The following is a 12,807-nucleotide window of genomic DNA, read 5'->3' as shown; positions in this document are numbered from 1 at the left end:
TCTCCTTTTTGGAGGCTATAAACAGCTATAGTGCTAGAGTATCATGTGTGATTTTTCTTTTAAACAATATCTATACTCCTACCTCCACTGATGCATTTCTTTTTTGGGAGCCCAGATCATCAGTCAACATCTCAAAGGTGGTGAACTTGAAGCTCATAGTTCCTAAGTTAATTTTCATTGTTCCCACAATATCTGCAAGATGAGTGAAAACAGGCATTTGACACCTTAATGCATATGTATGTTAAGTTTTTGGCTATAATTTCTTTTAATATATTGTCAGTATGGTGGTAAATGAAAAAGTAAAATATATCAATCTTAAATACTCTTCTAAAGATAATAAGCTATAAATAATCTTTATTAGGTACCCAAAGAATCTTTATAAGTCAGCCAGAATAAAAAAAATAGACTGCTGCTTTCATGGTCAATTTATTAGAAACTACATTGGCAACACTTTGAATTGTCTTTATTCTTTAGAGTTGGTCAAAATTTATTACTAATTATTTTGCTAAATGGAAAGAAAAAGTTCAATACACAGTTGGAAATTCCAGTCTTTAAAAAAGTCACCTTAAGTATACAAGTCTGGGTTACTTTGGCAAGCAATAGCAGCAACATTCAAGTGCCACGTCTCCTAGCTTTATGAGTTTCGGCTCTCTAGAATCAACAGTTGGTCATTTTCAATATTATTACAATATGAACAGTTAACAAGCCTGACAAAAATTCTAACTTGCCAATTTTGAAAAGGAGAGGACATTTATAATATAGATACACAATATACTAAAAATCCAGGGGCTTGAAATTTCATGCACCATGTGCCTACAAATAAGAAACTAAATGTTAACCTAGTTCAAGTTATCTAAGTGTATAAAGAAAAAACAACCTGCCAACCAACATTCCCACTAAAAAGTAAATCATCACAAAACAAAGGCAATTTCCTCCCTACATTATAAAGGATCAAAAACCATAGGTGAAAATGCAGTGTTTCCCCAATCAAATGAAAACAACAGATACCAGGTAAAACACTAGTCAAGTCTAGAAGAGAAATAAGACAAAAATGAGCCAGCTACATTTTAGGTACAAGTGACAAACCTATTTCTCTTTATTGTTGTTAGTTTTCTCCAGTGTACTTCAGTAACTGAAGCGTTTTATCTTATTCCACTGTTGCTCATAGTCTGAGCCCTGCACACTCCCTTCCCTTTCACCTCAAAGGGAGCTCCTTTGTATGTAGCCACACACTCATCATTAGTGTAAAGATCAGGCTGGATCTGCTCCCAAATCTTCTTCTTAGGATTCAGCTCCTTGTCAGGCTCTCCTGTTGGGGAAAAACAAAATACATCATTAACATATTAAATAAATTGTCCGGAGAGATTTCTAGTGAATTACCTTGGCAGCACTTTCTGATCTTTAGACTTGATCAGAATTTTAACATTTACCTTATTTTTATGCCCGTAGTTTATATTCCTTTTTTTTTTTTAAAGATTTTATTTTTTTCCTTTTTCTCCCCAAAGCCCCCCAGTACATAGTTGTATATTCTTCATTGTGGGTCCTTCTAGTTGTGGGATGTGGGATGCCGCCTCAGCATGGCTTGATGAGCAGTGCCATGTCTGCGCCCAGGATTCGAACCAACGAAACTCTGGGCCGCCTGCAGCGGAGCGTGCAAACGTAACCACTCGGCCATGGGCCCAGCCCCCATATGTTCTTGATTAGTAAAATAAAATAAAATATTTTGTCATTTCCTTCCAAATGTTAGACATTATTTCTTACTCTTACAATAAATATTTTTGTAGGTAATATAATTCAATGAATTTATTCCTCAAATTATTGAAACAAAAATATGATACTCATTTTATCACTACACATAAAGAAAAACTGTGAAGAGACGACAGCATAACTTGATGTGTTATATTTTCACACGTGGCAAAAGCAGCTTATGCTGTACTATGTGTTTCAACACACAAAATAAATGACTAGATTGCTGCTATAGTGCTTGAAGATTTCTTATCAATACTGGAGAATGGTTTAAATGCTGGGATTATTTAGCTAAATGTAACTACTTTGGGTAATATCTGTTGTTCACTCCATTTGGTGAGATGGAGAGACAGAAAGGGGTAGTAAGGAGACAAGGACTAGTATTTTCTAAGTACCAGGAATATTTGTTGTTGCATGCAATACACACAACAACACTGACTCTTTAAATATAAAGAAACTGGGGCTCAGAGAAGATAAATTGCTCAAAGTCACACAATCAACAAGTGAAGCCAGGATTCAGCACCCAAGCCCTTGTTCTATGAGCACAGAACCTTGCCTCCTGATAAACTACACTTTAGACACGAAACAAATAATGCTCTTACATGTAGATAATACCCCATCCCCTCTCTTTATAGTAACTCACCTTCTAAAGTTTACAATCAATAAAAGACAAACACACTGTAGAATGTATCTGGTCTAGACTTAAAGACCACGGGTACAGCAAGCAATCCCTCTACTTAATGAATAAGGAAGTAACATTAATTCAACATCATTCTAGTAGCCGGGGACGTTCAATAACATTTGGAACGAAGAATCAGTTCAAGAAACAATAAGAAAAGTAACGTATCTCTAAGTGTTAGCTTCGAATGGAAAATGATTTTCTTGGAGGTAACAAAAAGAATATTACTAAGGTATAATTCAATAATGATAGAAATAGAACTTTCTATATCTTTTTTTAAGTGACTCCCAAGTTGAAATCTCTTAGAATTACTTTAAAAAGAATGTTTTAAACATTACTAGAACTAATTATAGTCTATATTCTGATTACATCTATCTAAGCTGGTGTTTATTCTCTACTCACACATGTAATGTATATATATATAATAACAACACTGAACAAATTGGTTGGCCATGGTGGTTTTGTTCTTTATTAGCTCTTCAGAAACTGCCAAGAAACTGGCAAGAACATACAAAATTGTCCTCTGATATGTAGGTTTTCAGAGATGACAGAATAGTTAATTGAACGATGTATCTACAGTAGAATAATATGCAATGAAATTAAAATTGAAAGACTGACTAGTATAAAAGATGAGGATTTTTCTTACTCCTTTAAGTTCACTTGGTTGGACAACACGGAAACTAACAAACAGAAGAGAAAAAAACCCAATATATAAAATACCTACAAGATTTTTAATTTTTCTTTCTAAACCATTCCTTAGTCTAAGCATAATCCTACTTTGCATGTGCCCAGAGGATGTAGGAAAATGGGCATTCCAGAATTCTGAAAAGTTAGAGGCAGAGATACTGTTTGAGGAGGCCTGAATACTAAACCTGAATCCCCCCCAAAAGATGTTGCCAAACTGATAATTAATTCAAGAAGCAGAGCATCCCAGATCTGTGTAAAAGCTTCTTTTCACGAGTCTAAACTGTGTGGGTAAATTCTTGCTGAATGCAGATATAAGCCCCAAGTACAAAAAGCTGTGGTGCAGCACAAAATTAAGCTTCTCAGATCTAGGAAGACAGTGACGTATAGAAACAACAATCTTCACGACACATAACAGTGAAGCACTACACAAGTAGTGCTTGCTACGTGCCTGCCCCTGCACTAGGTGCTTTCGTCCATTTACTCATTTAATCCTCTCAGAACACGAACAAATACTATCCACTACTCTCATTTTACAGACGAGGAAATTGAGGCACAAAAGTTATTTAAAATACCAGGCAGGTAGCTAAGTGTTTCAAAAGTTAAACCTCACAAAACCTCCATGAGATAGATGCCTCTAGAAACCCCTTCCTAGAAATGAAAAAGCTGAGGCTCAGAAAGGTTCCCAGGTCTCCCAGCACTTGTGGAGCCAAGATCTAGAAGTTCTAAAGTTTTACATTAAGACTGTCATAATTTTCAAGGAACAAAGACCTGAACCAAAAATAAACTAGAAACTAGGAAGAGGAACCTCCAAAGCTGACTGCTGCTTTTCACACACCAGACTCAGCACCTCAACTCTGAATGCAGCTGCAAGACTTAACAAATCAATAAATGAAACAAGGATCCAGACAACTAAGCTAGTGAGATTACTGTCAAAACCTGTCCCCTTGTGATCACTGAATACACTCAGAGCTGGAAAGTCTTGGTTGCAGTGCTAACCTTCTCACTGGAATGTTTCTCAACGTCATACTATTTGGTAGGGTACAGAGCTAGTTCGAAACAAAAGCTTGAATCACTTGCTATGAAAAACACACCTGTCATTTCAAATAACTTTTTTTTTTTTAAAGATTTGCACCTGAGCTAACAACTGTTGCCAATCTTTTTTTTTTGTTTTCCTGCTTTATCTCTCCAAATCCCCCCGGTACATAGTTGTATATCTTGGTTGCAGGTCCTTCTAGTTGTGGCATATGGGACGCCGCCTCAACGTGGACTGATGAGTGGTGCCATGGCCACGTCCAGGATTCGAACCGGTGAAATCCTGGGCCACGGCAGCGGAGCATGCAAACTTAACCACTCGGCCACAGGGCCGGCCCCCTCAAATAACTTTTTTTAATGAACTATATTTTCCAAAGAAGTGTTTCATGATTCCTGTGTGTTTTGTCCTTCCTCTAAATCTTATTTTCCTAATTTTCTTTTCTTTCTTTTGTTTTTTTGGCACAACTATCCAAAGAAGGTAAATTATGATATTAATAAAAGTTCTTAAAACTGCAGAGCCTCCGAAAATGCTAAACACGTGCCAATAATCACCATTTGGAAATGGTTACATGTATCATAAGAGAACAAATCATTCAGAAATTATTTTAGGCCAACTCATTCTAAACGGAACACACAGGGAATGGGAACTGGTCAGAGAGGAGTTTGTACAGATGTAAAAACTGTGATCACCTTTTCTCAGCATTTAAAACCTACAAAAGTAATAAATGCAAATTCCAGAGTTCCAGGCACTCACAAGTTCAAGTAAGAACCAGAAGCTTCGTTTTAATTAGGCCACTCTTTTACAAAGAATGCTGACTGACCATCAGTTTCTCAGTGACACCTGCCATAGCCACAAAAAGTCTAGCACTAGTTAATTGTTTCACGTTTGATTAACTGAGTTGTTGAACTATAATTCTAACTATCGCCACATTTGTGGTATAAAAACTAAAGTATAACTTTGTAAATACGGTCAATTAATTTAACAAAACTAACCAATACAGAAAAGTGGTTTGGTGGTTGGATAGGAACGATCTTGGCAATAATATAGGCAGATACTCAGGTCTGCCCTCCCAATACTGGTTTGGTTTTTTTTTTTTTTTTTACACATTTTACTAGTACATTTCTTTCTATTTATTCATTAATCCATTTATTGAGCTCCTAGTCCATGCCAGGCATTTTTCCAGATGCTAGAAATACAGCAGTGAATAATACAAAAATCTTGGTTTCATGATACTTATATTTCTGTGTGGGCAGGCAATAAATAATGTATATTAGATGATGATAAGTGTTTTGGAGAAAAATGAAACAAAGAAGATGACACTTGAAAGATCTGAATAGGATGAGAGAACAGGCCATGTAGCCACCTGGGAAAAGAGCCAGTGGCTCAACTGGAGGGACAGAGGAAGCACTGGAGTGTGTGAGACAACAGGAGGCTGCTGGAAGGACGGGGCTCGGACGCTGGGTCCAATGGAAAGCTTTTGAACAGCTCTGAGCAGAGTTTGTAACACAGTCTGACCCAGATCACTCTGTGTGCCATAACCGAAAACAGACGAAGGGCAAAAGCAGATCACTCAGGAGGCTTTGCAATTATCCAGGTAAGAGATGTTGGCACCAGGACCAAAGTGGTGGTGGTGGTGGTGATGAGAATTATTCTAGATATGTTCAGAAGGTACAGCCACTAGAGTTTTCTGAAGAAGATGTGTGAGAAAATAAGAAGTGAGGAGAATGGAGTTCCTGTCAGATAAGATGGGAAATATGATGGAAAAGGGAATTCTAGGGGCATACTGGGATATGTTTTCTGCCTTGGGACATGGGAGTGAAGTCTAGTAGGCAGCCAGATAAGTGACTGGATAAAACAGTCAAGGGAATGAATGTGGAAAGAAAAAGAGGTTAGACTGAGGTCTGGGGCAATCCAATGTTAAGAGACCAGAGAGGTGAGGAAGAATCCACTAGGAGATGAGAAGGACAGCCAGAGAAGCAGGAGGGCCACCAGGAGAGGGCAGTGCCGGAGCCAAGGCAACCGAGAGAAGGGCGGAGAACCAGCTTGTATATCTAGCTACCAGAGTAACTGGTGATCTTGATCAGAGCAGTTCTGGTAGAAGACTGGAGAAAAACCTGATGGAAACCAGTTTTAAAGAGAAGAATCAAATATAGGCAACTTTTTGCTTTGTTTTAAAATAATAAATGGATCCAAAAGTTAAACACTCTTGCATATCATACATGTTTTGTGATTAACCATTAATTTACATTTACTAATAAGACTCAATATCAACAGAAATAAGAATGATCTTGGAAGTTAAAAGTCTGAATGCCAATTCTCACTTATTATTAGACCCAAAACAGTACACTCTCAAAAAAGGGCTGTCATTGCCTTTGTCTCCTAGCTGTAATATTATTTTCAAGTTATTTTTGCTTGAGTGTTTTAGGGATCAGTTACCATATTTAAATACTAAAATTTATAGGACATTTAAGATTTAACAAGTGCTGGATAGGGAGGGTTTTTAGCCATTGTTATAGAAATATTATTTGGCATCTTCTAAGCTCTATGGAAGTGTTTGGTTTTGTAGTTGGAGAAAATAGTTGTTAAGTACAAGCCTTTTCAAGGCCAAAGAGTAATTCAAAGATTTAAGCCCCAACTGCAATTTCTATGCCACATTTAATATAAACAACAAGAAATGTAAACTTCTGGACACTGAGCCCATCAAGTGAACATCAAAATGTACGAACAGACACCTTAAGCTTTAAAACGTAAAACAGATGCTGAGAAAAAAAGCACCGATAAATCATGGCTCTCTCTGGAAAAAGAAAAAAAAACAGGAAGACTAATGGTCTGTTACGTAGCATTAACTGTTATTTCCTCTCAGATTTATTGCTACAGAGGCAGTAACTGATGGGGAAGCATAAGTAAGATGAGTATTCACAGACCTCATGTCCCAAAATCGATCAGTTATTGGATGCTGTTCGGCCTGGTCAAGCCCTTTATAAGGGGTAACAGAACAAGTCAAGCAGCCTCAGGGCCACTTGACAGCTGGGCTTTCCCTCTCACTCTCAAATATGCTCTGCATCTTCTCCATATATCCATATTCTACGGCACAAGGGGAAACTATGAATTTGGAAGAAATACCAAACTTTGGAACAATGTACATAAAAATACACAAATAGCCAAACTGAGAGATCCAAGAATACAGCAAAGGCAAGAAACCAACACTGGGCTATTAGCGTCTCTAACGCTAAGTCACTGAGCAACTAAAGAAAACTTTCTTTCCATTTACTCTACAGTAACATCCAGATACTAACAATTGATTCAAGTGCTGAAATATTTACCCTTTAGTTCTATGAGGTAAGGGAATGAGAGCTGTCATAGAAACGAAAGAACTATAAGCTTCAGGAATGAAACAGTTCATATTAATTCACAGCATGCAACAATCAACAAACAAAAATGCTATGTTATTAGAGATTCAGGCACACCTATTGTTTGATCATTCTACTAACTCTATAGCACCTGAAGCAAGTAACTAAGTTTTGTCGAGCCTCAGTTTCCAAATTTGTAAAATAGTGGGTTAAAGCAGATGATTTCTTCCAGTTCTAAACATGTAACTACAATTTATATCAAAAAATAAAACTTAAAAAATGTACCAACTCTTAAGTATTTAAATAGAAAGGAAGGCAAATGTCAATCTGAAAAAGTAAAACCAAGATTTAGTTGGGTTTTTTTTCAATGCATGCTAAATCTTAAAAGAAAAACTTTACTTTTATTGTCATTCTATTCCAATCTAGTGAATGAGACTTCTAAGTTGAATTTCAGGTTTGTCAGGCTTACGCCAAAGTGTGAGGTTTGGGAAAGTGTTTCTATATCGTGGTAGTGAAGTGGTGACCATATTCTCCTAAAATCTAAAACCATCATGCTGCTTTGAGAAATGAATCAGACTACGATTTTTCCAAACCTAATATACCAAAAAAGGTTCTTAGAGCACAGAGCATTTATGGTCTCCAGTCTACCAAAGTTCAAGACGTACACATGCACTCAGAGTCATGGATACTTGTAAAACAATTCCTGTGGTTTTCAGATTTGTCTACTTTGGATTAGGAGGGAGGTGCTGAGTTTCAAGGAAATTAACCCAAGCTTTAGGGAAATTAACCCCATTTTATTCCGATGTTAAAATTCTTCACATCCTAATATTTCATCAAACACAGCTAACAAGGATTAAAAAAACAGGCCTATATAATCACATCAGCCTTGCTATTCCATTAAAATTCAGCTGTTTCTACAAATACTGTCTCCAAATCAATTTTGACTTTTAAACCTAATTCTACTTGTTACCCTAATTTATTTCTGCTTTTCCCATTGCTCTAGTCAAATGAACATCCTTTGAGTAAATGCAGTCTTTCAATTTCTAATTGTTTTTCCTCTAATACGGTCCTTCCTCTTTTATAAGAGAAATATTTATTCTACATCTGCCAAGCATCCTTTCTCTTCCGCTTCAAAGACCTATTTGAAGAAACTGTCTCACGCATTATGAAGCTTCATCTGTCTCAGGATTATTTTACTGGAGAAAATAAGCAATATGAAATGAAACTTCCTTTTAGATTATTAAAATAAATATGAGTTTTAACTTAGAGATTTTCCATATCCTAAAGTCAAGTAAAAGCATATGCAAGTGTATTATTAGATGGACTTTGAGAACTATACACTCAGATATATGTCTGAACTTTTCATCTCTTCGTCTTTCAATGTTGTATCTGAGATAATCTACAGCCTAAATGATTTCACAGCACATTAATTTGTTCTCTATCCATATCGCACTCTTCTGCTACGTAGGTATGATTATTAGTATTTTCCCTAGGGTGAAATCTCTCTCTGGTGTTTTATGTAATTTGTGTATTCTCGGGGAGGGGGATGGTTAGACGGTTGTACTCAATGTGCCATCTTGAGCCAACCTGAATAAACTCAATAATAATAATCTCTACAATACTGGTCATTTAATGTAAAGCCTTGTGAATCATACACAGGACTGATTTTAAACTCAAACATTACAAGCATCGCTTTGAGAACAATGATTCCCAAATGATTTCAAATAATGACCAAGAGATGCTTACCAGGAAAAGCATCAAAAGTAATTCTGTCTCCAGGAACAGACCCATCAGGAGGTGCCAAGATTTCAACCTTCTCTGGAGAACTAGCACACATCACCATTGCCTGAGATAGTACTCCCCTCATCCTTGCAGGTTTCAGGTTACAAAGTAAAATCACCATCCGATTTTGCAGCTGTGTGAAACACAAACTGGTGGTTAACGATGTATAGAGATTTAGAATAATTATACCTAGAGTGCAATAAGGTACATCTAATATGCTAAATAGCAAATGTTTTATTTCTATGGATGTATCTTTGTCTCTGTGCGTCCAAAATCTTTTATTGTTGTTGTGAAGGCTTATACGAACGTGAAAAAAAATTCTACAAACTAACAATGCATCATAGTTGAAAGAGCAGACGCAAAGCTTTCAGTTAAATATTTACTAAATGAATAAATAAATAAATGACTGAGTGAAAAGGACTTGGTTTTGAATTTCAGCTGCCATGTACTAGCAATGGGATTGTATAAAGTTGATCTCCCTGTTTCCTCACAAAATGAGGAAAATGATATTGAACTTAAATAGTAGTCACAAGGATTCTATCATAATAACGTATGTAAAACATTTAGCTTAGCGTCAGCACTAAAATAAATGCACATTTTGTTCCCTACACATTTGATCATTTCCAATACCATGCAAGATTCATTTCCTAATTTAAAAAATACCGATTATTTAACAATTCAAGCATTATGCCACTACGACTAACATTTAGGGCTAGTTCCACAATTCATTATAGAAGTGAACAGAAATTTCTTTAACCTTCTAAACCCGAAGCGTCCTAATTTTTTCCATAACTAGCAAAAATAAGGAACACAGTTGTTTAAAGCCTTTCAACAGGTTTAAAATAAAATAACATACAAGAGGACTATCACTGCAGGTGTGAAAAAGACACATTCTAGACAAAAGACGGTTTTATAAATAAATGTTATGTGCAAACTTATCCCCACATTTTTTTTTTCTGCTTTATCTCCCCAAAGCCCCCTGTACACAGTTGTATATCTTAGTTGCATGTCCTTCTAGTTGTGGGATGTGGGACGCCATCTCAACGTGGCCTAACGAGCGGTGCCATGTCCACGCCCAGGATTCGAACCCTGGGCCCCCGCAGTGGAGCGTGCGAACTTAACCACTCAGCCATGGAGCCGGCCCCTATCCCCACATTCTATGGTTAAAAAACAAATGGGCCTAAGATTCAAATTCAAAAGGCCCCTTCTTTTTGGAAGTCTTCATCAATAAGACTCTCCTTCAAACAAATAACTTGAAGATCCCACATATGTGAGAATGTAAAAAAAAACGTTACAGCAGTATGTGTAAGAAAAACAAAGGGTTAGGTGGATGCAATGCTTTAAGGATCAGATGATGGTTGTGGACCTTTGCCTTAGAAAAATACACAAATCTACAAAATTTAGTATGCAATTTTAGGGGCCTAAGTGCCTCTGCTTTATAGAATGCTTTCCAGTACTGTCTTGATGGGTTAGATACAGATGTGTATATAAACAGCTTTGCGTATGGCTGTGAATGACAGCTTTTGGAAGAGAAGAAATAGTCTGCAACTTATGAGAACAAAAAAGATAAGCCCCAGTGGAGAGGAGTTTTTCCAATTTAAGCTGGCTCAAGATCAGTTGGTTCTTTTCTCCAGGGGTCCTATGAATCTAACTTCATAAGTGGTTTGAAGGAGTCCTGGTCCTATACAAGATGAATGCTAAAAACAAAAAAAAAGAACACATATGTGCCAAGTGTGTCTTTTTTTTCATAGATAAGAGAAGCTTCTTCACTAAACCCCTTAAGTCCATCTTTCTCCCCTCAACAGAGCAGCCAGATGATCCTATTAATATGTGAGGTAGACCATGTTATTCCCAAACTCAAAACTCCTCCAATGGCTTTCATCTCACTCAGAATAAAAGCCAAAGTCTTTAAAATGATCCATAAGACCCTGTGGCATGTGGCACCCTTATCTCTGATTTTATCTTGCGTGACCTTCCCCCTTATTTACTCTGCTATAGTGACAATGCCTCCTGCTCTTCTTTGAACACCCCAGGCAAACATCTGACTCAGGGCTGCCTGAAAGGCTCTTCCATCAGATAGACACACGACTTGTTTTCTTAATTTTCTTAGACCTTTACTTAAATGTCACTGTCTTTACAGCTCTGGCCACTTTATAAAAAATGACAGCACCATCCTAGACTCAGCACTTCCTAGATTATTTCTCTATTTTTCTTTTGATATTTACCATTATTTAAGATATACTATATACATTTAATATATATTAAAATTTTCTGATTCCCCCATAGGAATGTGAACTTCACAAAGGCAGGACTTTTTTTAAGAAAAAAAAAAATCGTTCTATCTTAATTCACTGCTGTATCCCTTGCCTAGAATAGTTCCTGGTACACTGTTGGTGCTCGATAAATATTTGCATCTAGAAATATGAATTAATGTAGAAATATGTCCAAGTTCACAAAGCCAATAAGCAACAGAGCTGGCAATAAACAGAGAAGCAGAACTATCTTAATATTGAAGTCCATGGTCTTTGCAATGTTCTCAAGCACCACAGGGCAGAGGAAATAGTAGATGATTCAAATTACTATAGAAGATGTCTTGAAAGAGTAAATTAAAAATTATTGCTGTTTTTGATTCTTTCCAATGGATATATATGTACATACATATGAACATATATTTTTAAATACCTATGTGACAATAAAATACAAACCATCCAATTTTTAACAAATAAAAGAATACCACTAAAAATTGCAAATTCAAACTCCATGATCCCTTCTCCTCATTTTTCTTTAAGTATGAAAATATTTCTTGAGTTATAAAGAAATAAAACTTGTTCTCTTTTAGATTTTAGATTTGAGCTTTCTGAGTTTATATAATAGTGGTTTAAAAAAATCAAGGAATAATAAAATTCCACGATGGCACAATGATGATAAAAATATATATGTTGTATTTTATAGAAAATACCAAACTAAAAACATTTTTTAAAATTGAGAGAGAATAATATACCTTTTTTTCCTATCCTCATGAATTCGATTCTAATTTATAGATCTTATGCAAAGCTGTGGTAGTTTTATGTACTTTTACGATGAAATTCATCCATTCAAACTAATCAAGTGAACTAATCAATATGGACTCATGTTGTGTGGTCATCTGATAAGATAATATATGGAAAAACATCAAGAAAGAGGGAACAAAGGCGATGTGCATGTAGAAGTAACTTTAGTTGTACGGAGTACCTGTTCAAGCGGAACATGATTCACCAGGCCACTGACAACTGTTCTTGGGGCTGTTTCTCCAACATCTACTTCTTCTACATACAAAGAATCTGCATCAGGGTGTTTTTTGGCAGTGATGATACAACCAATTCGAAGATCCAGACGGGAAACATCTATTGGTTTAGAGTCAGCACTTCCTGTTACTGATTGCTGTTTTTTCTCCTTTTTCTCTCCTAAAAAATATTTATGAATGGGTAAACATCAGAAGTAAAACAAAAGTACACTATAAAAACTCCACAGCGCGGATACTGATGAGCTTA

At 36.3% G+C, this 12,807-nt stretch overlaps 1 protein-coding gene across 4 annotated transcripts in view; it reads right to left on the bottom strand.

Annotated features, from left to right (window-relative positions):
- AIMP1 (aminoacyl tRNA synthetase complex interacting multifunctional protein 1) overlaps positions 1–12,807 on the bottom strand; it is a 41,044-nt gene that overhangs the window by 13,263 nt on the left and 14,974 nt on the right. For 3 of the 4 annotated variants that reach the window (XR_006887947.1, XR_006887949.1, XR_006887948.1), the window contains exons 5-8: positions 12,509–12,720; positions 9,242–9,410; positions 1,087–1,309; positions 83–192 (exon numbers count right to left, since the gene is read on the bottom strand). Coding sequence is in view for 1 of the 4 variants with exons in the window: in XM_046656541.1 (XP_046512497.1) it covers positions 1,143–1,309; positions 9,242–9,410; positions 12,509–12,720 (548 nt within the window). In the remaining 3 variants the exon portion in view is untranslated. Of the gene's footprint in view, positions 1–82; positions 193–410; positions 1,310–9,241; positions 9,411–12,508; positions 12,721–12,807 lie in introns of those variants that run through there. The other variant, XM_046656541.1, reaches the window with a different exon arrangement.

The sequence above is a fragment of the Equus quagga genome, chromosome 3 (genome assembly GCF_021613505.1).
Source record: "Equus quagga isolate Etosha38 chromosome 3, UCLA_HA_Equagga_1.0, whole genome shotgun sequence".
Lineage (NCBI taxonomy): Eukaryota > Metazoa > Chordata > Mammalia > Perissodactyla > Equidae > Equus > Equus quagga.
This window is presented reverse-complemented; position numbering and strand designations above follow the sequence as displayed.